This window comes from Helianthus annuus, chromosome 13 (genome assembly GCF_002127325.2).
Source record: "Helianthus annuus cultivar XRQ/B chromosome 13, HanXRQr2.0-SUNRISE, whole genome shotgun sequence".
In the NCBI taxonomy this organism is placed as follows: domain Eukaryota; kingdom Viridiplantae; phylum Streptophyta; class Magnoliopsida; order Asterales; family Asteraceae; genus Helianthus; species Helianthus annuus.
In genome coordinates this window covers 44,766,886-44,792,794 of record NC_035445.2, presented here as the reverse complement: position 1 = coordinate 44,792,794, position 25,909 = coordinate 44,766,886, and the positions used below count along the sequence as shown (strand labels likewise).

The 25,909-nt window shown below is 38.9% G+C and overlaps 1 protein-coding gene across 2 annotated transcripts; it reads left to right on the top strand.

Moving 5' to 3' along the window:
- The first annotated feature begins 802 nt into the window (after positions 1 to 802).
- LOC110897707 (S-type anion channel SLAH2) lies at positions 803 to 3,695 on the top strand. 2 transcript variants are annotated; one of them, XM_022144438.2, is made up of 5 exons: positions 803 to 906; positions 1,273 to 1,404; positions 1,510 to 1,980; positions 2,119 to 2,889; positions 3,083 to 3,684. In XM_022144438.2, the coding sequence occupies exons 2-5, from the start codon at positions 1,279 to 1,281 to the stop codon at positions 3,494 to 3,496; spliced, it is 1,782 nt and encodes a 593-aa protein (XP_022000130.1). In that variant the 5' UTR covers positions 803 to 906; positions 1,273 to 1,278; the 3' UTR covers positions 3,497 to 3,684. The 2 variants fall into 2 exon arrangements, with proteins under 2 accessions (XP_022000130.1, XP_022000129.1); XM_022144437.2 differs by having other exon boundaries at positions 836 to 906; positions 1,276 to 1,404; positions 3,083 to 3,695.
- Positions 3,696 to 25,909: the final 22,214 nt, after the last annotated feature.

Genomic DNA, 25,909 nt, shown 5'->3' with positions numbered 1-25,909 from the left:
AGCTCATTCTAGGGGCATTGGAACCGTCTCATTGAGCTCTACGATCTTAGATTTTAGGTGTTCGCTTTTGGATTTTTACCTTGTAGATTTTAGAATTTTTGTTTAGAACATTGTGTCTTTTTATTTGGCATTGTGTATTTTTTTTTATTTGCATCATTGTGTTTTTTTCCCTCGATATTGTGTCATATTTCTAGGTATTGTATTATATTTTGCAATCCATTGTATTATATTTTGGAATCTATTATATCTTTATACACTTCTTAGATTTAGAACAATTTGTAGGATAACTTTATATCAATGTATACACACTTGAATATTTAGTTTCATATTCATTTGATTACTCGAAATTATTTAACTGAATATTTAATATTAAGTGATGAACACATGTAAATTAAAAAAATCATATTAATTGTTAAAAATACTGTCCCTGAGGTTTCTTAATTATGCATTTTGTATAAATTAAGTTTATTTTTATATGATGGTATGATAGGATACAAAAAAAATATAAATTAAAAAATAAAATAAAATATATTTGAAATATTAAACGTTTACATTTTAAATTTAAATTTTGTATTTTGAGGTGGTTGACACAATTTTTTTGGTTTGATGCTTAGTCTAATTTGAACACCCAAAAGTATGCTATTTACTTATTAGATTGTTGTGGAGAATAGCTGTATCTTGGAATGTTCCCACTTATTCCACAATTTTTATTTTACAAAAATATATTAATTAATTTTAATTAAAAATAAGAAAATATAGGGACTGAGGGCTACTATATATACAGCTTCACATATGACCACAATGAGTTGTGTTTCTTCTTCTTTCCTTTTTTTTTCTCATTGACCTTCTTGTCTCCTTCTTTTATCAAGCCTGTAACACATTGATTGTACTTGTTGAATGCTAAAGGTACAACTAGTTTATGCACATTTAATGATGAATGTACATACATCTCTAGGTCTCATATGATCAGGTGTTGTAGGCTGCATCATGTCATGTGTTGTTGTTATGTTGTTAAACTTGATGATTCAGACTTATTGTTTCGCGAACAAATGTCAGAATTTGCCTCTAAATGGTTAAGTATTATACGGAGTCTGAATGGTTAAAGACCTATAATCTGAATTGATCAGAGATTTGTCTCTGAACGGTTAAACATTATACTGGCTCTTAATTGTTCAGACATCTGGTTCAGCACTTAACCATTCAAAAGTTACCACTTAATGATATTATAAAGTATGGATTATTTATTTTAACAAATCTTGTTTTGTTTTGTAGTAGGAAATGGCCCAGAATCTTGGAATGAAGAAAGAAGTAATCCCATCATTAATTAGATCTATTGAAGATAATGAAGTTGTGGGATTTGATGATAATGTTATGAAGCATTGTGTGTTAGATGTTGAACTTATGGTATGTTTAATTAATTAATCTCTTGTTTGAATTGATTAATTGTTTAGTGGTTATGACTTATGACTTATGAAAATTTGATTAATTTTTGTTTTAAAATTTTGTTAGGATTCTGGAGAGAACAAAATCGAACCCGAAATCTCGAATGATAGTTTGCACCACCATCGAACGCCATCGATATCCATCAGTATGCCATCGTCTCCGATGGAAGGCCAAAACCCGAAAAGAGTTGCATTCAACGTTGAACTCGTTGGCAAGAACGAACCCGAACCTGAACCCGAACCACCCACGGTTTCAACCACTAAATTCCATTCCCAGCCCATGCCGACTGGGGTCGGTTTTGAAGAAGCAGTAGCCGTGGGAAAATTCCCAAAGCCGCTCGTGAGAAACCCGAGAATTGATAATCTAAAAGACGAAAGATTCACCTCGTTCAAAACATGGTCCGGTAAACTCGAGAGGCAACTCTCGACTTTACGAGGAAAACCACCTAGCGAACCACCGGTTAGCACCCCTCGTGAGAACGTGCCGGTTGATCGGTATTTCGATGCGTTAGAAGGACCCGAGTTGGATATTCTTAGGGTATGCACTATTATCCCTCTAACCCGAAAGTTTATTTTATTATTTTTATAAGTGGGATTTTACTGAGTACGTCTATTCTTTTTTTTTTTTCCCTTTTCTGTCTGACTTGCTGACAATTTACCGACTGATTTTTAACAGCCATCGGAGGAAATAATTCTACCCGAAGACAAAAAATGGCCATTTCTTCTGCGGTATCCGATCTCATCATTTGGTATATGTCTCGGCGTAAGTAGTCAGGCGATCATGTGGAAGAACTTAGCGTTAACCGAGTCGACACATTTCCTTCACGTAAGCCCGAATGTGAACCTGGTTCTATGGTGTATTTCAGTGGTTCTTTTCGCGGTCGTGGCAGCGGCTTACCTACTAAAAATAATCCTCTACTTTGAAGCGGTTCGTCGCGAATACTACCATCCGATTCGAGTAAACTTCTTTTTCGCTCCGTGGATCGCATTACTTTTTTTGGCGATTGGAGTTCCAGCAAAGGTGACCACAGAACTACCGCATTTCCTATGGTATGTTCTTATGACACCCATATTCATCCTAGAGCTCAAGATTTACGGACAGTGGATGTCCGGTGGGCAGAGGCGGTTATCGAAGGTGGCGAACCCGTCTAACCATTTATCGGTTGTTGGAAACTTCGTCGGGGCTTTGTTGGGTGCCTCGATGGGGTTGAAGGAAGGTCCGATCTTCTTCTTTGCGGTCGGAATGGCTCACTATACCGTGCTGTTCGTTACACTCTATCAACGACTTCCTACCAATGAGACTTTGCCGAAAGAACTTCATCCGGTTATTTTCCTGTTTGTCGCCGCCCCGAGTGTTGCTTCAATGGCCTGGGCGCGGATTAACGACTCGTTTGATTACGGGTCTCGAATCGCTTACTTCATAGCCATGTTCCTTTATTTCTCACTGGTACGTTAAAAATATTGCCAGTAAAATTTTTTTATTAGAGAGAATATAGTAGTTAAAATATTTTTATTAGAGAGAATATATTAGTTAAAGTATATTTTTACGTGGTTTTTATTATTCTATAATTTTAAATCTAATTTATTAGAGAGAATATATTAGTTAAATTTTATTTTTACGTGGTTTTTATTATTTATAGGCAGTACGAGTGAATTTCTTTAGAGGATTCAAGTTCTCGTTGGCGTGGTGGGCGTACACTTTTCCAATGACTGGAGCCGCAATAGCGACGATCAGATACACGAGCGAAGTGTCAAACATCGTGACTAAACTCTTATCGGTTGGGCTTACGACGATTGCCACCCTAACTGTTTTCGGCTTACTTGTAACAACAATTCTGCATGCTTTTGTGATGCGCGATCTCTTCCCGAACGACATCGCCATCGCCATCAGCGATAGGAAGCCGAAAACGGTTCGGAAATGGTTCCATAGGAGGGCTGGCAGCTCGGAGAAAGACATTGAACATTACCTTAAATATGTGACTTCAAACGAGAAAGATGTTGTTGAGGCTTCAGTAACAGACAAAGATGTTGAAAGTCAAACTCCATTGCCTTGAATTGAAATATTATTGATTTATTGTTTAAGTGACCGTACGTACAATAGAGGAACATGGGCTTATGGGCTTCCATTTTCCGATGATGTTGGATGTTTAGTGTGAATGGAACATTTTACGAGGAGAACAATAATGTTGTTGAGTTGTAAATTTTTTGTGATGATGATTATGTTATGATTATTGAATTGGTATGTTTAAATTCTATTCAATACGCTCATTTTTCTTGGGGCGTGATGGAGCAATTTTTTGTGATGGATAGCGCTCGTCACATCATAACAGGCGGCGCTATGGGGTGGGTTTTGGATAAAAGCGTTATCTGCGTAGCGGCATGAAGGTTGTTCAAAGTTTTTGGTTTATACACATTTGGTCCCTGTAAATCGGAGAAGAAGACAGAGGAGGCGGTATTGGTTTGTTTTTTGCCGGAAAGTCAGCCGGAAAATCAGAGAAGAAGACAGGAGGCGGTATTTGATTTTGAAAGTTTTTGGTTTACACACATTTGGTCCCTACATTTTCTCAAATATCTAAAATTGGTTTTTAAAACTTGTTTTTTCTCTTATTTATAACTTTAAAAATATGGCAGTTTTAGTACTTGTAAAATAACTTTATGTAAACTTATTTTATTTAATGTTTTTTATTTAATTTAATGGTTTTTAATTTAAAAAAGTTAGAAATTAATTAAAAAATTGAAAATTAATTAATTGAGTAATGATGAGGTATGGGCTTTATGACTACGGGCTCTAGTGATATAACGTCCCATAAACCCCTGTGTGACGTGGCACGACACGTGTCGCATAAAGCCCCCAAATGGGCTTTATGACTATACATGGCCTAAGATGAAAAGAATTCCTACTGCGGATGCACTGCTCAAGAGAGGCATAGTGGCTGGCGACGGTTTGTGCCCGATTTGCAGAAGTGAAGATGAGTCGGTGGACTACTTATTCACTTCTTGTATGATCCCTACGGTGCTTTGGCAGAAGATCAGCAGGTGATGCCGTATACAAAGTATCTTTTCTTTCTCGTTTAAAGACCTTCTGGAGCTTCACAATTATGGTAGGATGGGGGCGACTGAGAAGAGTGCTCTGAAAGGTATCATAATCATCTCGTGCTGGAGCTTGTGGAAAGCTAGGAATAAAGTTGTGGTTTCAGATATTTAAGTCAAGGTAGAAGACGTTTTCAGCGAAGTGAGGTCCTTGGGTTTTCTTTGGTTTAAAAGCAGACCGAAGTTTAAGTATATTCTTTGGTCGGATTGGTGTAAATTTGTTTTTACGTAGTGTGTGCTTGTTTTGTGCTCGGCCCGATTTTCGGGTCAACCGTGTTTTCTAATGAAGTTTATTTTAAAAAGAAATCTTTTAAGTGTTTGTTGAGTTATTAGTTGGTTTAATGTTTGATAGAAACTAGTAATTTTACCCTTTACGTTGTGGCGGGAGGTTAACTATCAGTATAGTATCAGCACTCGTTATAGAAATCAAAAGACATAATGTAAAACCATGGAAAAAAGAACATCAAGACGTGTCATCATAAGTCTAAAAAGATGTCGACACATGTTTTAGGTCAATCAAATGTAAAAAAACGAATATCGGTCGATCAAAAACTGTAAAAACCAAATACCAGTAACGGTTCTAATAGTACCAATACTGGTACTGATGTTTTCATTCAGAATCGCCCAGACAACTTAAGTTTGGTTACTTAAAAAATTATAAAATAAAAAAGACAGGGGGGAAACACAATAATAATGTAAAAAACATAAAGGGAGAAAGTAAAAGAAAAAAAAAAACCGTTTGCTACTTACCATGGGGTGACCATTTTGTTGGTTTTGGGTTTATAAATTAATGGTTTAGGTATGGACACAAAATTTGTTCAATGAGAGTGAAATCTATCATTATTATTATTATTATTTAGATATAAATAAGCAACTTCATTGTGCATAAGGCTCTTGTACCTTTAGTTTAGGGAGTTTTTCAAAAAAAAAAAAGAAAATAGATTTTTCCTTTTTAACCCTAAAGTTTTAATCTTTGACAATTTAAATTTAAACTTTTAATCTTTGTTTCCTTTTTAACCCTAAAGTTTTAATCTTTGACATTTTTAAATTTAAAGTTTTAATCTTTGGCATGGTTGTAAAAGTCCCGCCTAGGCTCCGAGTACTCCTCGAGTACTCGCTACAAGGTAGACTACCAAGGCACGAGTACTGTTCTCCCAGGTCAATTATTCCCCGAGTACTCTCCGCCTAAGCCGACTTTCACTTCTAATTCAAAATTTTCCATCTTATACAATTTAACCCCTTGATTAATTTGATTTTTCACTTCTAATTCAAAAGTTTTCATCTTTTGCGATTTAACCACTTTGATTTTCTTTACTTATGTGTTGTAATCTTGGCTTTGGGGGTTTTCAAAGAAAAAATGGCTATGCATATGGTTGTTGTAACCTTGGCTTTGGGGGGTTTTTTCAAAAAAAAAAAAAGATTTTTTTTACTTTTCACCCAAAAGTATTTCATAAATTACTTTTAACCCAAAACTATTTGTTTTTTTAGTTTTAACACAAAACTTTTTATCTTTTGCAATCTATCCTCACCACTTTTTATACTTTCAATTTTGGTCCTTTATAGTTTTCATTTTCAGCAAATTTTTCGCTTTATGCTTCGTTTTAAATTTTGTGACTTAACACATCGCAACGTGCGTCTTTGGTTTAACGTTTTTACCTTTCGTTCTAAATTTTGCGAGTTAACACGACGCAACGTGCGTGTGTGGGTGAACGTTTTTACATCGTCTATTTTTTTCCCGTTTGGCAGGTACAACATAATGTACGCGTCCTAAATCGACTTAATTATAAATAAAGAATCTCCGCCGCATTGCGGCGGGTCGTAATTCTAGTTAAAATAAATGAGGTGAGTAACCGGTGGTGATGGCTGTATGTATGTTAATTTCTTACTGGTATCATTCAAGTTCTAACAAACTTGGTGATATATGGTAAAATTTACTGTTTGCCGATCATAAATAAATAAATAAATGAGGTAATTAGGCATTTTTGTTGGTGTCGTACTTATATTGATAGCCCCTTAAGTCACATTTTCATTTAATATTTTTAAGTTATATTTTTTGTGTTTTTTTTATTTGCATGAGTCCATGTTTTGTGCAGTTTTTTTATTTTCCAACATGTGTTTTATTTTTATTTTTATTTTTATTTTACCATTTTATTTGACCTGGTGATTCGAGGGCCATACTCCTATCTTCTTGCATCAGTTACTTACACTACTCCATATTTGGGGTGTAAGTCAACAATGTTCACCATGTTGGTACAAAGATCTCTAAACGGGACTGTTGCACATGAAGAGAGTTTACAACGTGGGAATATCTTTAAGACGCAGTATACTGTTGCACATAAGGTATGTACCTTGATTATTGACAGTGGTTGTTGTACTAATGTCGTTTCCGAAACTATGTTGTCAAAGCTCAATCTTGACACAGTTCCTCATCCAACCCCGTATGTTATGAAATGGCTAAATCAAGAAGAAAGTATCTATGTTTCTCAACAAGTTTTAATAAGGTTTAGTATTGGTAAATGTTATTTTGAAGAGTTATGGTGTGATGTCGTTCCGATGGATGTTTGTCACATTTTGTTAGGACGACCTTGGTTGTTTGATCGGAGGGTAATGCATGATGGATACAACAATACCTATTCCTTTAACAGGGCCGGCCCAAGGGTAAGCCAAATGAGGCTTGGGCCTTGGGCCACCAAAACTATAGGGCCTCCACAATTTGATGAAACCACAGTCCATTTACAAAAGATTTAGGGTGTGGGTTATCAACAGATTGATGGTTAGTGTAGTGGTTTTGTGTATGTATGGATGTTGGTGATACTCGGGTTCGAATCCCTGGTTGACCATTTTTTCCTTGTTTTTAAATTTTAACACAATCTTTCAAATAATTACACTAATTGGGCCCTTAAAGTTTAAGTTTCAATCACATACATTTTTTTTGGGAAAAAGGCCACAAGATTTTACTTCGCCTTAGGCCACCAAAATGGTTGAGCCGGCCCTGTCCTTTAACCATGGTAACCTGAAAATAGGGTTAACTCCTATGCAACCCGTAGCTACAGCCACAACCCAACCATTACTTGAACCTTCTGACCTACATTCCATGTGCAACATCCAACTCAAAATCAGTCTTAAACCAGATGTTGTGCTCCCTAATAAACCAACATACCAAACCAACCCGCAGGAAACTGTTGAAACTCGAAAACAGATTGAAGGGCTATTGTCCGATCATCCTTGTTTTAAAGAAGAAGCAAGAGATCAAAACATCGCCGGTCATTAAAACGAACAAGAAGCGGTTGGACCGGATGAGGGTGGAAGCTTAATGGTACCACGAGACCTTAGTAACATGCCTACTCCGGCAGAAACTTTACAAAAGGAAACAAATTTCTATACGAGACGTACCGTTGCAAGCAACATCGACGAGGGAAGTTGTACCATTTTCGGGTCACCAAAGTTGCTCAAGTTATTTGTTGTGAAACAACTTTTGGCCAAACCGCAGTTCGAGTCCTACAAGCATGTGTATTCACAGGAAATACCTCCTGAACCGCCCCCCATGCAACAGGGCCGGTGATAAGCATGTTCAGAGTGAGCTTGGGAACAGGGCCCAAATAAGTAAAGGGCCCAAAATTTTTATGTCTTCTTTATATGTAGCCCAATTTTTTAACAGGCCCCATTTGATAACAAACCCAATTGTTAACTGGTAATTGGAATTCAAAAGTCGCGTACAGGAAATCAAAAGTCGGTGTCGGTCGCTCCTTGCTTGCAGAGAAAATCAAAAGTTCGCGTACTGCAGGAGTGCGATCAGGGAATCAGGAGACAGGATCACAGGAATCATCGATTCATCAACTGTTCAACATCCGTAGATATCCGCAGGTTCCAAGTTTAACCGTAATATTGTTTGTTGATTGAGTTTAATCGTAATACTGTTGATTGACAGTCAAACGAGTCGCTAATTGTTTGTTTACGATTTATAATGTTACTGTTGTTATCAATATTCATATCATCAGCAGGTTATCAATTTTTTTTACTGTTAGTAACAAAATATGTCAATTTAGAAAGGTCGGATACAAGCATTGAAATAAGTCATACTGTTGTCAACGGATGCAATCTTAAAGTTTCTTTGATACAAGCATTGAAATAAGTCAATTTAGAAAGGTCGGATGTCATGATAGTGCTATAATTGACTTCTCTTTTTAGCTCATCTTTTACTTTGTGCATGATATTTTGGTTCTTTTTAGCTCATATTTTGTTTCGAGTCTTGAGTAAACTGTTGTCAAGCGAGTCGCTAAGTGTTTCTGTGTTTTCATATCCTGATTTCGATAATTAGATTGAGTAAACTGTTATTTCGATAATTAGATTGAGTAAACTGTTATTTAGATAATTTTTAGTTATATAATTGAATGATTGATGAGTTTATGTTATATAAAGATTTGCGAATAGGGCCCAAATTTTTTATCTCGAACAGGGCCAAAAAATTTTTTGGGATTTTCGGAGACGGCCCTGTCATGCAAGATGCCAAATTTGGTACCGATGCACTTGTCCTAAGTTTGAGGACAAACTTTTTCGAAGACGGAGAGAATGATAGCAATTGTGACCCGGTAAAACGACACAATTTGAAATTGCATACAATCGGGTCAAAGATAGTAATTTGGGGCAGGTTCAACATACGGGTCGACAACAACATGGATCAATCGGGTTGGACTGAATACCCGTATTGGTGGTTGAAATGGTTTCATGGAAATTCCTACACACCCCCACGTCCACCATAATGTAGCATGTTTTATTTTATTTGCTCCCATGTTTTAATTAGTTAATTTATTATGCTTTATCTAATTGTACTTTCTGCATATGTATTAGTACTTTAGCTTTCACTTTCCCTAAAGTTAGGAGGTGGTTAGTAACAGTTATTTTTCTTTGCTATATGTATCGAACAAATGTTTTGAATGAAAAATCAATGAGTTTTAGAATGATTTTTCTTTTGTTAATTATCTCATGTTTGTGGGTTAATTAATTCGTCTATGCTAGCTCAATCGTGGCGCGTTGTGTGGTGAACTTAGACACGATTCTCTAACCGTAGCGGTGTATCTGTATCTTCGGTTAGACATCGCAGCTCTACTGTTTCGTTTGGTGGTGAATCTGTATCCAAACGAGCCGTAGAAGTATCTTTTTTTACCGTTTGATTTGAACCGGTGATTCGGGACCATACTCCTATCACTTATGTATAATTGTATAGTTTTTCATGTCATACTTTATCAACACTTCGCTTTTTCACTTGAGTTAGCAGGGATATTAAGCAACTAAAGATTATGGTTGGATCATGGCATGATTATTTGTAATACGTAGCGTTACCATACAATCCGCAATTTGACCCGTTACCAAGAAAATGCAAATTCAGGCTTCCATCTGACCCAGGGGCGGACCTACTAAGGCGACTACGTAGTCACGGGACTACAGTGAATTTCGAGCGTATTTAGAGATGTATGAACGGGTTTTTCGAGTGACAACAATGTTTTCTTGAACGGTGACTCCAAACCTTGATCTTGATGGCACAGACAAAGCTGGGAAGGAGACAAAAGCGAACTAGATGATCTAGATCTAACATCGGCGGAACCAGAGGCTGTAAAGGTGGCTGAAGTGGCTCTGCGCGTGAATGGTAAACAGAAGAAGAAAAGAGAAGGTAACCTAATTTTAATGGTATTGGGCCTGTGTAAAAAAACCCTTAGCCCATGATTTGAGCCCGATATCTTATATTTTATTCTTTTTTGTCCTAAGCCCAGTAACCAACTAGATTTTTCTTTTATAAGTTTACCATTCATCTCATCATCTGATTATCTGAAAGAAATGGTCGATGGCCAACTGCCAAGTAACTAAAAAACAATAATATTATTTCCAAAAGTAATTTTGTCATTTATTTATTAGTTTGTGTAACTTGATGGAATAATATTTCGTTTTATATTATTTTTATGAAATTAGTTATCTCCTTTTATTTAATTTATTTTTTATTATTTTAATAACTTTTTCGGTCCATTAAAATAAGTTTCTGAATCCGCCCTTGGTGGTGACATCATTGAAAAGAAATTCTAGATCCGCCACTGATCTGACCTATTACCAACATAAAGTGCAAATTGCAATACCAAAACTGATTCGTACAAAAACTAGTCATAAAAGAAATAATACTAGTAACAACATTACTGATCGGAAAAATATGCTTATCCCTAGTTTACTATAAAAAAAAGATACTTTATATCTAACTTTATTTTTCTAGCCTTCATCATTGTTGGTTTGGCTTTTTGGGGTGTTTCTCCGGGAAACCATACCACCGGCTGCCATTTGACACTCGTTGTGCCCGGATAAGACAATATAGTCTGGCTAAAGTGGGGCAATACGGGGTTCTCCGATTTGGAGAGTGTGGTAACCTTAGGGGAGTGGGGGTGGTCCGTGATGGCCACCCCATCACGCGTGGAACAAAGTAGCACACCGCCGCCGCCACATATTATAACGCGTGAACTATTCAACACGTTGAAATCATCACGCGTTGAAAATGAAAATGACTGTTTCCTTTTTTGACCTTTTGGCACAAATATAACCGTTGGGATTCAATTTTTTGAGGGTTTTTTATATAAAATCTAAATCATTCCCCCACTCAATCAAAAAAAAATCAAAAGACTCTCCAATTCAACTCAGAAATTCTGCAATTCAACTCAAAAAAATTACAACAAACATGGAAGGTTCAAGCAAGAGAGGTGGGGGGTTCGAAAAAAGAGGTTCGGGTACGAAGAAAAATCTCGTAAGACCCAAGGTTCGAGCGAATCTTGTCGAGCCGACGCGCTTTAGGTTGCAAGACGAACCCGAGCAAGTCCCACATTTTCAAACCCAACAATATCCATCCTTTCAAACCCAACAATATCCACCCTTTCAATCTCAAACGTATCAAAACCAACCGTTCGTTCTACCGTTTCGACCTCACCAATTTCAACCCCAATCGTTTCCACACTTTCAAACCCAACCCTACCAACTCGACCCACTACTAGAAGATAACACCCTCATCCGTCAATTTGCAAATGCGTATCGTGAACCACAACCAAGTCTCGACGACGATGAAGATGATGAGTACATTCAAGAACAAGAAGAAGAAGAAGAGGAAGAGGAAGAGGAAGAGGAAGAAGAGAATGATGACGTTTAAGAAATTGTCCCGTCAACCGTCCGAAAACATTGGACGAGCGAGGAGGTGGCCTTAGTGAAGGCGTACTTGCACATCTCCGAGAACAATAAATATGCCAACGAGCAAAGAAAGGATATGTTTTAGAGACGGGTCATTAATCATTTTAGCTAACTTCCCGGTGCAAAGGAACGAAACATGGACCAAATGACGTTGAAATGGACGGATTTGAATGGGAAAATTAGTAAGTTCAACGGTTGTTTCATTCAAAAGGTATGTTTTTTATAAAGTTTAAATCTTTTTTTAAACTCTTATTTAAAAAAAAACAGAAAACTGTTATTTAAAAAAAAAAGCAGAAACAGTTTTTTAAAAAATACAGAAAACTGTTATTTAAAAAAAACAGAAACTGTTATTTTTTTTTAAACAGAAAACAGTTTTTTTAAATAGAAACAATTTAAAAAAAACAGAAAACAGTTTTTTGTTATAAAAAACAGAAACTGTTATTTTTTTAAAAACAGAAACAGTTATTTAAAAAAAAACAGAAACAATTTAAAAAAAAAACAGAAACAGTTTTAAAAAAAAACAGAAAACAGTAATTTTTTATAAAAAACAGAAACAGTTTTTTTAAACAGAAAACAGTTATTTTTTATAAAATACAGAAACGTTTTTTTTTAAATAGAAAGCAGAATTTTTAAAAAAAAAATAGATAACTTTTTATATTTTTTGTAGAAACGAAATCCACAAAGTTGAGCGAGCGAGGCGATAATCATGCAACAAGCCACCGAAGAGTATTGCCAACTCTATAAAAAGAGGAATTTTCCACACGTGGCGGCATGGGACATTGTGAGACGTCACCCGAAGTGGGTCCCGGTTGAGTTGGTCGACATGCGTGGTCCTACAGCTCCAAAAAAAAGGAGGTCCGAAAAGATCAAAGACATCCGATTCGGGGAACTACACGACTTCCGCGTCGGATAACTTGCCCCAAATGAATTTAAAGAGTTAAATGCTTGGTTGGTCCCTGTGGTTTTAAAAAATTGCAGACTTGGTCCCAGTGGTTTACTAATTACACGCGTGGTCCCAAAACTTGTCAAAAATGCATTCGGTTGGTCCCCAGCCCTAACATCAGTTAAATTTCTCAGTTAAGTCCATGTTAAATGACCAAAATACCCTTGCTTATTAACTCTCTTTGTAATTTTTGTTTAGTTTTACTTCCCCATCATCATCTTCATCTTTCATCAGTTGGACCAAGTCATCTTCATCACCATCATCTTTATCACCATCCTTTCCTTCTTACCAACCTCCGATTTATAAACAGTTTCGAGATCCGCTCCTACACTAATCTCCATCAACAACCCCTCAATTTTAACGCCCCATACCGAAATCACCAATTTATATATCTATCTATCTATCTATGCCATCTCACACAGCTTAAACCCACTTTCAGATCTACAGGCCACAACAAAATCAACCGACAACCGTAAACATTTTCTCAGGAAAAACAACCGTAACTAACACGAAACAAAATTATCGCAAAAGAAGTAGGTACCTGTCATGGATGAGATCGAAACGGTGAAGATCAGATGATATGCAGCCTCAATTTGGATGATTCAACCAGAGAACTCGATACGCCTAAAAACCAGATCTCTGATTCGAAGAGAGAGAGAAAGAGAGACCTGTGTTGGTGGTTCTTGTTTGAGAAGAGAGAGAGCGAGAGACCTGTGGTGGTGGTGGTGCTTGTTTCAGAGGTTGAGGTTGAATGTTTCAGAGGTTGACTTCGGCCATAACTCCAGCCACCATATCCGCTAATGATTCAGAGGTTGACTCCGGCCATAACGTCTCCAGAGAGAGAGACCTGTGGTGGTGGTGCTTGTCTCTGATAGATTTATCAAGCATTCGCTGTTAACTCCGGCCACCACATCCGCTACTATGGTTGTGGGGCTTGTTTGAGAAGAGAGAGAGGGACCTTGGTGGTGGTAGGTGATCTGTGGTGGTGGTCATAGAAAGATATATATGACAGTGAAATGGGGATTGAGGAAGAAGAAGTGGGGTGCATCTCTTTTTGGGTTTTTTTAATTATTTAATTGTTTAAGGGTAATATAGTCATTTCACACATAGTTAACTGATATATTTAACTGATGTTAGGGCTGGGGACCAACCGAGTGCATTTTTGACAACTTTTGGGACCAAGCGTGTAATTAGTAAACCATTAGGACCAAGTCTGAAATTTTTGAAAAACCACAAGGACCAACCAAGCATTTAACTCGAATTTAAACGAAGACCCCCTTGACGAACCCGATCAACCCATTGACGACCCCGTTGAAGAAGATACACATACAAGGCCACGCCGCAGGAAAAGTGGTGAATCGTCAAGCAAATGAAAGGAAGTGGTGGTGGAGTTGATCTTCAGAATCGAAGAGGCGAAATTGGCGCAATACAACGAGGCCAAACAAAGAAAAGAAAAAAATATGTCCGTAAAAGTTGAACGCGAGCACGCGTACATGGGACACTTGAAAACGGTAGAAAGACAAAATGATTTAAAAATCTTGTGTGAGTCGCACGCCCATCTCGACGAACCGTTTAAGTCGGTTGTAATTCAACAAAAGCGCAAGATTTACGAAAGGTGGGGTTGGAAGATGCCACCCGTTTAATTTATGTTTTTTTTCCAAAGTTTAGTTGTTTTTTATTTTGCTATGTAATTTATTTTTTAATTTTAATGAAATTTATAATTTAGTGTTTTATTGTTAATTTCTAATTTAAAAAATAAAAAAAAAGTTGTGAGTGAAGGAATTCCACCACTAGTGATGACCACCGCTACTAAAAAATACTTGTGAGTGATAGAACAGTGGTTGATGACATGACGGAACTTGATTGGATATTTGTGAGTGATGGAATTCTATCACTAGTGACCACCCCCACTCCCCTTATACATGAAGTTCATCGTTCAAAAAAAAAAAGGAAGTGGTGTTGAAACCGAAAAGCATAAAAATAAATTGGTACAAGACCGGCGCTCAAAAGAATTGAAAAATAAACTATGTTTTTAATTAAATTTATGTTAGAAATTTGACATAAAAAATCAAACATAATTGTGTATTTTCATATTTTAAAATGTTCAATTAACGAATGTTATTAGATGAAAATCAAATTAACTGTAAAATATAATATTAATAAAAATAATGAATGTAAATAGCCATTAGTAACATAACTTTTGTTGGCGAAGCCCGCAAATCAATAATCAGCGACCATTTTATGTGTTGATAATTCTAATTTAGTTAGCAGATCAATTTGTGACCATATGTTCGAATGATAAATGTTGATTGAGTATTAATTCGTTAGCAAATCAATTTGTGACCATATGTGATCTATAGACTATAGATTAAACCTAATATCGAGCCGAGGGGTCTTACTGGAAGCAGTCTCTGTATTCCTATGGGATAGATGTAAGGCTGTTTACATCTTACCCTTCTCAGACCCTACCTTAACCTTGCTATTGGTGAGATTTACTGACTATGATGATAAACTATAAATTAAACAATAAACGAATTTCGCCTAGTCACTAAAGGCTTGGCGTGTGAGGGGTTTTCCAAGTATCTTAAACGAGACGTAAAACGAAAAACTTGCAAAAGATGAAAAATATAGGGGACCAAAGTTGAAAATAAAAAAGTGTTAGGATTAAATTGAAAATAATGAAAAACTTTGACTTTAAAGTTAAAAACTTAAAGGAATAAAAACCTTTGGATTGGAAATGCAAAATCAAAATTTTTTTTGAAACACTCCTTATGTCTATGGTACAACAACAAAACCAACAAAATGTTGCTTATTTATATGTGGTAATAGCCACATGCATTTAGCAACTACAATTGAATAGGCACCTTGATATGGTTGGTGCCACACCACACAACCACCAAGCTAAGGTTATGTGTATAACCTTCTCTAAGTTCTTGTGTAGTGAGGCGGTATGCCCGGTCATAGCGCCGATAAAACGCCCGGCACACCAAAACGTGGGGCGCTATCAAAGGAAAAAGGGGGTGTGGTGCGATTAATTTCGCGGCGGTATGGGGATTTTTTTGGTCCTACATTTTACACTTTGGTCCCTGCATTTTACACTTTGGTTATGATGAGGTAGGGACTTTATGACTACGGGCTCTAGTGACATAACGCCCCATAAAGCCCCTGTGTGACGTGGCACGATACGTGTCGCGGCACGACACGTGTCGCATAACGCCTACAAAGGGGCTTTATGACTACACATGGCCTAAGATTATGTGTTATGGTTTAATATTTTTTTTACTATCATGTTAAAAAAATGAATGTCACATCATTGCCACATATGTATAACCTCTTACTATTTTTTTTTTCACTTTACTACGTCATTGTTTTACAAGTTTTCACTAGTCACCATTCATTAAATTAATATTTATATTGTATAAATTAAAAAAATTGTGTAAAAGGATGATTGGTTTATTCAAAAAAGGTGGGACACTTGTTTTTTTTTAAATTCTTAACTTATATACTTACCTATACTACTACTAAATGATGCATTGCCCAAGATTTGAACTTGTGTCTTCTCCAAAAAGCTATGCTTCTTACCACTAGGCTATAACACAAGGCTCAAAACTGGTCCCCACGTCATCTCCTCCTTCTCACGGCATGATCGCCCCAACGCCCACCCCATTTTCACGTCACGCCCCTATGAGTGGTTTTCAACGCCCCTCATGCCTAATAGCCTAATAGTCAACTCTTGATGAACCGTTGCAACCCATCCAAGCGTGTTGAAGCCAACCGATTAATGTGAACCGAACAGTGGCAGTCGAGAGTGACGCCACACCTTAATGGGTGTAACCATAGTTTAAGGAAGTGCGAGCTAGCCGAACAGATGTGAAGCCTAACCATTATTTATAAGGCTAAAGGGTGTTTTCACCCACTCCCTCTTCTCACCAGCCTCTATCTCAGCGTCACGGCACCATCCAGTTTCACTTCAGCCATACTTTTCCCTTTCCGTTCCCCTTCCCCTTCCATTTTTAATATTATATTTTTTAACATTTCATTTAAATGAATTTTCTACAACAAAAAACTAAATATTTCATTAATATTAAACATAAAGTAAAACTAAATATTTCATTAATATTAAACATAATACATTTTTAAGGACATTAAAACAAACATAAGTTAAACAATAAACTGGATAATTGTAAAACGTTAACCCTCAACCACTAAGTCGTCGAAATCGGAATTGGGTCGTCCAATTGGACCCGCATGCCAAGTTTGAACAATTTTTAGCATTTGCCATGACAGAATGTTTGACAACTCGAACCCTTGACCCTGATCGTCGAAAGACGAGCATCCTATTATTATTTTACTATTTTACTATTACTATTATTATCATCATTATTATTATTATTAGATAATAAACTACGATAAGAGGAACACACCGTTTAGATGATAACCCAAATCCAACACATTATACACACATCCATACTTACCTATTTATTTACTAACCGTCATAATTAAGTGCTAAGTTAAATGGATTAGTTCCTTTAAAAACGAGACCCCTAGTATTATACGGATCATACCTATGGGCTAGGCCCAACCCAACTCCCCAAACCTAAAACCCTACCCTATATATATATCCCCTTAATAAACCCCACCCCATCTTTTAAAAACATTGAAAACCCTAAATAGAATGCAATCAACCGCCAACTCCCTTCCCCTTGTCTCTCTCTCGACCGTAACTTCCGGTGATCGGAGATCGGAGCTCCGGCGAGCCGCACATCACACTCCCTAACCCTCCTCCTCCCTCTTCCACACTAACGCCCACCATAACCCCTCTCTCTCTCTCTCTTGCATCTGCCGATAGACGTGGCTCCTCCGGCGACACCACAGCCTATCCCCCATCTTTATCTTCTTTAAACACCACACCCCAACCTCCCGTTCCCGACGGCAGTAGAGCTCCGTCGCTGATGATGATGGTTTATTGATGGCGAGGTGATGATGATCGATGATGCTAATCAGTAGTGGTGGAGCTCCATGACAGTGACGACAGCAACAGCGGCCGCACCGGCGACGGCGACGATGGATGAACGGAGCGGCGGTCTTCCGATAGTCGACGTTCGATTCCGGCAAGATGACGAAAACAATAATGGCAGCGAACACCTATCCATCCTCAAATCGCTTGGTTAGCTTACACTCATCTAAGTTGTTTTTAATTCTCTGTGGTCTTAGAATTCAAATGAAAGTGTGTTTGCTTTTTGGTGAAATCTGTGGTTCAAAGTGTTAGAATGTTAATAGGAGACTAGGAGTTTTGGTGTAAAAGGTAAATAGAGTTGAGTTGGGTTAGAATTTAATGATGTGGTACTGGTAAATCATAGAAATGATACAAAGTAGAGATAGTACTGCAAATTGCATTGTATTGTTGTGCTTCTTGACCCGGTACATAACTGTGAATGTGGGAATAACTAGGATGGTTGAAATGATGATATCAGTAGTATGTTGGTGTATATTTGCTATTGTTGGTTTATATAAGATAGAAAATTTGTTTTGCATTTGTGCTCCTAGAACAAACTGTTAAGATCTGATCGTATGATTGTTGATTTAATTGATTTGGGGTCCCTGAGTTTGAAAACATATGATTCTGATTTTTGTTACTTTGATTTACTAAAACGGTGCTAGTATCGTAGTGTTTAGGATGAATCTGTTGGATGAAATGATGAAAACCCAAAAATGATAAACTGTTTAGAGATGTTATGAACATTTGAAATATACTGTTTTGATCCAAATTGGTATTGTACGGAAGAATGAAACATGTTAATGAAATTTGATTGGATAGTACATCTGAGTGAGCAGTGCTGATATAAAAATTCTAGAAGCATCTCCATGGTTGGCGAGTCGAGACCTTACGGTTGCGACTCGAGATCGTTATGATGACAACTCGAAACCAGGCACTTCACATGTATGGACTCGAGATCGGCACGGTTGCGACTCGAGATCTCATGATCTAGACTCAAGCCTGACTCGAGACCTCTACGGTTGCGACTCCAATATTCACAACCCGAGACCAACTGTTGCGACTTAGAATCTAGTAGTTGCGACTGGAGACCTCATAGTCTCGAGTCGAGACTATCCGGTTTCGACCGGGCTTCCTTGCTTATTTACTGGGCCACAATGTGCATTGACGTGCTTGGACTGTGTGCTTAACTTTACTACATGCTGCTACTGGTTGACTGTTTATGTGATTAGGACATGCCCAATGACATTGGTGGGCCTTATGTACTATGTGTTTACTGATGTCTTGGACTGCGTGCTAGTATTAATGTCTAGCTGTTACTGTTTAACTGTCTACATGCTAGAATAGGCCCAATACCGTGTATGCTTGTATGACATACATGCTGTATGCTATGTGTTAGAGACGCGTAGGATTTTACGTGACACTACTTGCATACGAACCTAACGAATATGAATAACCATAATAGGGTATGGTTGGCCAACCAAACACAAGTAAATTGTCTGCCGAGCAAATCAAGGTGAGTTCACACACTAAAAGCATGCGTCCCAGGGAGGGACACGAACAAACTGCCATATTTGGAAAAAAACTTACTTCCGAACTATTATCTCCGGGGGAAAAACAAATGGGTACTTTTAAACTACTATCTCCGGGGGAGATACGCTTGGATATTATTTACACGGGCAAACTGCCACATTTGGAAAAATTACTTTCGAACTATTATTTCCGGGGGAAATACGAATGGGTACTTTTAAATTACTATCTCCGGGGGAGATACGTTTGGATATTATTTATAAATCACAACTAGCAAAACTAAACGAAACTCTATCACATTAAGTCCCTGCTTACAGTACCGATTAATCGCTGGGGGCGAACGGGTTATTAGTTGATAGCGATATTAGGTTTGACAACCTCACACCGTGACCGGGGGGATCGGGCGTGAACTAGTAGACCTTGCAACTTGGTCAATGATGATAGACATTGACTCGGGGCACAACAACTTTCCGTCAACAGTTTCGGTATCGACAGTTTAGTGAGCTTACAGATGGGGTAGCTCCCCATAACGTGATTATAAATGGTATATCTAAACAACTTACGTTTTCGAAAAACTAAAACTGGACAACTCGTGAACTCGCCAACTTTATGTTGACACCCTACTGCATGCTTTGCAGGTTGCTCGAAACAGTTTAGGACGGACATTGCAATCGGCTGGAGTGCGTGGTTTGTAAGTTGCACTATTAATAAACTTGTGGTTTTAAATTACGACATGCTCTCCAGTCCTTTCCGCTGCAAACTTAAACTATGTTTTGAAAAATTTAAATTGGTCGCTAATTATACCCTTAATTGTGACAATAACTAACCCGTTCAAAATAATTAGTGGCTAAGATCCTGGTCGTCACACGCCTCGCGGTAATACTCCGCGGGTGGATTTTGAGGGTGTGACAGATTGGTATCAGTGCCATTGGTTATAGTGAACTAGGTTTAAGATATAAAATATTTTTAAGATGAAAAATGTTTTTATATGGAAACCAGACTATAACCGTTCCTTAATGAAAAACCACAACGACACCACACTCCGGATTGCAAGGTTCGTCAGAATCAGGTACTCACATTGTAATTATAGTCATCGGCATTTACTTGTGCACACATATATGTGTAAATGTGTATGTATATATGTAGCATATGTGCGTAAATATGTAGCTGTATAGTTGGTATTCAGTACTGTGAATCATACGAAAACTACGCAACCCTGATGTGCGCTAAGCGGGAGTGGAATCTCCTAACCTTTGTTCGAAATCACGACACGTTGAGGGCAAGGAACCAGTTATCCCTAGCTCTCTCGCCCACGCATTTTCTTTCCGATTTCCATTCTGGGCTAGAACAAACCGACGCGATGAACGTCTAGGAGCCCGCTGCGGATCCTATCAAGAAGTTTCGAGAGCAAAGCGACACAGGATAGCAAATCCTAAATCACGCGTTGTTGGGGAAACAAACTGCTATGGCGCAGTAGCACAACTATTTGGCTTCATGTGTGGAGCAACTAGCCAAGATTAGTGGGATCGACAACTTCATTCACACCCTTTGTATTCGCGTACTTCTTCTCCCGACTTGAGTGTTGAGACGCGTTCCCTCGTCCGACCGATAACATGGATTCTTAAGGCACTTTAGTAAGCCTACACTTTTTGGATTTCTGTTTGCACGTCTCAAACACAAGAAGCGTGTGCGATGTATGCTTCTCATTGTAGTGCCAACGATCGTATCGCGCTTCCATCGATCACGAAGCTAGTTCCCCAAATTCCTCGATTACGTGGTGAAACCTTATTCCAGTTCAACCTTATACCTCAGCACGCCCCAAAACCCCGCAAACTGATATCTTTCTTACAAATCGGCTTATGTGGAGGCGTGACACGATGAAGACACAAACCAAACAACCCGTTGACGAACACGGTGGCCTAGATGCTTACCTTATCCTTCATTTTCCAAGAGCCGTTATTCTTTGACGACTTTTCTGATCATGTGAATCCTTTCCCTAGCTTTCGTGCGAACCAGCAATTATTGTTTGGGGCGGTGTCCTCGCTTCTAGCGTTTCCTTATCGCGACATCCGCGTTCCTTCATACAGAAGCTTTGACCAGATCTCTCTTTGGTTTAGTGAATTCGGCAAACTCGACAGATAGTCGGCAAACTTTCCAGCCCTTGAAATTCAGCAATGTGTTACTTCAATCATACTTCCTCAAAAACCTGTTTTCGGAAGTTTCGCATCGAAACCCCTCGACGACGCAAGCGCTACTTTCAACTCAATCACGCGACTTAGAACAACATACTCGAGCTTGATTTCCTAGTGATTTGAGAAATCACATCCTGCCAGACGTCTTAGTAGCCCCCAAAACCTACAGACCCGCATGGTGACCATCCCTCTCTAGCTGCTTCTTACTATGCTGACCACATTGACGTAACACTCTATATCGGCAAGCGACGTTCCTTATTCTAACCACATGCAACTTGTGTACGACCAGCTACCTCATCAACATCAGATAAATCCTTATTGATCCCAAAGCCTTTATGTTTGCCCCAAGTTGAACGCACTGATTGCGACTACCCTTCTTGCATAATTTCTTGCTACCCGCGTTATGCTTCACGAATTCCATGATCCTTATCCTACCCTATTCTGCACAAACCTCCGTTTGGACGAATTACTTCCTACGAACGTCACTCGTTGGAGCAACGAGCCAAGGATGCCCCAGAGGTAAAGTTATATCAAGCATGGTCCTTCGAACTTGATACGATCAACACCTAGTCACGACTTCGAATTTGTCCTACTTTGTCAAAATTTGACGCCTGACTCCTTCGACGACATCTGAACCTACTCTGAGAGCCAGTACAGGGTCCGAACAACTCTCACGCTTAACCCTAGAATCTCTACGACACAAACCGCTTTACACTAAGTTTTCAACGCGCGACTTTTGACGTCGCAAGGCCCGCTTTTCTCGATCGCTTGCGCCTCTCGACAACTCAAAGTTCCCGAAAGGGGGCTAGTCTATGCATGGTTCAGGATTGGGAGCCGTAGTCCTTGCGCTCAAAATGAGGAGACATTACTCGTACGGTACCAACTGCACGACTTACACCGATCACGAGAGTCTCCAGCACAGTCTTTGAACGGGCAAAAGCACCGACGGGGTCAAACTCCTAAACGATCACGAATGCGCGATCAGGCATCATCCGGACTAGGCCAACAAGAGACTAAACCTAAGCAGGTAGGTGTGTTACAGTTTACCATTCCTTCGAATCTCCTGATCAAACCTGAAACGCTCTGGTAGAAACTCTGCAAGCAGAAAATTCCTTGGCTGAGCCCATGCGGGGCATGGAAAAGTCGCTCGAACTCAAAGTCCATTGCGCCCACTACTTTATGGAATGTATGTGGGTTCCATCTTACGGGAATCTCCGAGGGCTTGTGATGGGCGAAGCACACAAGTCTACATGATACATCCCGACTCTGACAAGATATATCACGACCTTAAGGCCCTTTTGGGGGATCATAAATCGTTTGACCAAGATTGCGCACTTCCTTGTGAGCAAGGGGAACGACAGGTTTTTGAAACTTGCAGCTGTCTACTTGTAAGAAGCAATTGCCAGGCACGGGGTGCCAACCTCTATTATCCTGGATCGAGACCCACGTTTTGCCTCCGAGTCATGGCAGGCTATGCACAAATCTTTTGGCTCACAGTTAGGCAAGAGCATCGCTGCTCACCCGAATACGAATGGTCAGACAAACCGTTATTCCTGGGGGAATACTTTTAAACTACTGTTCCTGGGAGGAATGCCTTTAAGATTGCTATTCCCGCGAGGAATACCTATCCATATTTTGGTTTAATATTCTATGTTAGTTAATAGACTCGACTCTACCACTTCATTGAGGAGCCGATTAAGACCATAACCCTCAGTCGTGGTAACCTATCATTCGAGTTTGTTGGGACTCGTGCCGTGGCTCAGAGTTTACCTATGAACAGGAAAGCCAGATGTGCGCAGGTATCCCCAGTTGTTCACAAGCAAAACTTCAGGCACTGAGGCTACCATAGAATTTCGGGACGAAATTCCAACCAACGGGGGAAAGATGTGACACCCCACGAAAACGTTTAAGCATACTAGCTGGTCAGTGGCTGCGCGATAAATTTCGGGATTAAATTTCTTCGAATTTGGGGATAATGTGGAATGTAGGGTTTTCCCAGTACGTTTCTTGGATGCTATGATTTATTTTGTGAAATTTCTATACTATACTACGTACAAACTCTGTGAATCTTATGCTATGACCTTATGAGCTAGGTGGCTTACATGTTCATTTTGTGGATTTCTGTGAAACTGCTTGTATCTACGTATGGTAATGAAGTCTAAGTGTACGTATAGAGTGAACCGTATGACTTTTGCTTAAATTTCGAGGACGAAATTCCTGTAACATGGGGAGAATGTGACAACTCGAACCCTTGACCCTGATCGTCGAAAGACGAGCATCCTATTATTATTTTACTATTTTACTATTACTATTATTATTATCATCATTATTATTATTATTAGATAATAAACTACGATAAGAGGAACACACCGTTTAGATGATAACCCGAATCCAACACATTATACACACATCCATACTTACCTATTTATTTACTTACCGTCATAATTAAGTGCTAAGTTAAATGGATTAGTTCCTTTAAAAACGAGACCCCTAGTATTATACGGATCATACCTATGGGCTAGGCCCAACCCAACTCCCCAAACCTAAAACCCTACCCTATATATATATCCCCTTAATAAACCCCACCCCATCTTTTAAAAACATTGAAAACCCTAAATAGAATGCAATCAGCCGCCAACTCCCTTCCCCTTGTCTCTCTCTCGACCGCAACTTCCGGTGACCGGAGATCGGAGCTCCGGCGAGCCGCACATCACACTCCCTAAACCTCCTCCTCCCTCTTCCACACTAACACCCACCATAACCCCTCTCTCTCTCTCTCTCTTGCATCTGCCGATAGACGTGGCTCCTCCGGCGACACCACAGCCTATCCCCCATCTTTATCTTCTTTAAACACCACACCCCAACCTCCCGTTCCCGACGGCAGTAGAGCTCCGTCGCTGATGATGATGGTTTATTTATGGTGAGGTGATGATGATCGATGATGCTAATCAGTAGTGGTGGAGCTCCATGACAGTGACGACAGCAACAGCGGCCGCACCGGCGACGGCGACGATGGATGAACAGAGCGGCGGTCTTCCGATAGTTGGCGTTCGATTCCGGCAAGATGACGAAAACAATAATGGCAGCGAACACCTATCCATCCTCAAATCGCTTGGTTAGCTTACACTCATCTAAGTTGTTTTTAATTCTCTGTGGTCTTAGAATTCAAATGAAAGTGTGTTTGCTTTTTGGTGAAATCTGTGGTTCAAAGTGTTAGAATGTTAATAGGAGACTAGGAGTTTTGGTGTAAAAGGTAAATAGAGTTGAGTTGGGTTAGAATTTAATCATGTGGTACTGGTAAATCATAGAAATGATATAAAGTAGAGATTGTACTGCAAATTGCATTGTATTTTTGTGCTTCTTGACCCGGTACATAACTGTGAATGTGTGAATAACTAGGATGGTTGAAATGATGATATCAGTAGTATGTTGGTGTATATTTGCTATTGTTGGTTTATGTAAGATAGAAAATTTGTTTTGCATTTGTGCTCCTAGAACAAACTGTTAAGATCTGATCTTATGATTGTTGATTTAATTGATTTGGGGTCCCTGAGTTTGAAAACATATGATTCTGATTTTTGTTACTTTGATTTACTAAAACGGTGCTAGTATCGTAGTGTTTAGGATGAATCTGTTGGATGAAATGATGAAAACCCAAAAATGATAAACTGTTTAGAGATGTTATGAACATTTGAAATATACTGTTTTGATCCAAATTGGTATTGTACGGAAGAATGAAACATGTTAATGAAATTTGATTGGATAGTACATCTGAGTGAGCAGTACTGATATAAAAATTCTAGAAGCATCTCCATGGTTGGCGAGTCGAGACCTTACGGTTGCGACTCGAGATCATTATGATGACAACTCGAAAGCAGGCACTTCACATGTATGGACTCGAGATCGGCACGGTTGCGACTCGAGATCTCATGATCTCGACTCAAGCCTGACTCGAGACCTCTACGGTTGCGACTCCAATATTCACAACCCGAGACCAACTGTTGCGACTTAGAATCTAGTAGTTGCGACTCGAGACCTCATAGTCTCGAGTCGAGACTATCCGGTTTCGACCGGGCTTCCTTGCTTATTTACTGGGCCACAATGTGCATTGACGTGCTTGGACTGTGTGCTTAACTTTACTACATGCTGCTACTGGTTGACTGTTTATGTGATTAGGACAGGCCCAATGACATTGGTGGGCCTTATGTACTATGTGTTTACTGATGTCCTGGACTGCGTGCTAGTATTAATGTCTAGCTGTTACTGTTTAACTGTCTACATGCTAGAATAGGCCCAATACCGTGTATGCTTGTATGACATACATGCTGTATGCTATGTGTTAGAGACGCGTAGGATTTTACGTGACACTACTTGCATACAAACCTAACGAATATGAATAACCATAATAGGGTATGGTTGGCCAACCAAACACAAGTAAATTGTCTGCCGAGCAAATCAAGGTGAGTTCACACACTAAAAGCATGCGTCCCAGGGAGGGACACGA

What these genes read in the sequence shown, in the direction of transcription:
- LOC110897707 (XM_022144437.2), top strand. An exon ending in TGTTAGATGTTGAACTTATG is followed by an intron (nt 1,405 to 1,509) that starts GTATGTTTAATT and finishes AAATTTTGTTAG; the next exon opens with GATTCTGGAGAGAACAAAAT. An exon ending in TGTTCCTTTATTTCTCACTG is followed by an intron (nt 2,890 to 3,082) that starts GTACGTTAAAAA and finishes TATTATTTATAG; the next exon opens with GCAGTACGAGTGAATTTCTT.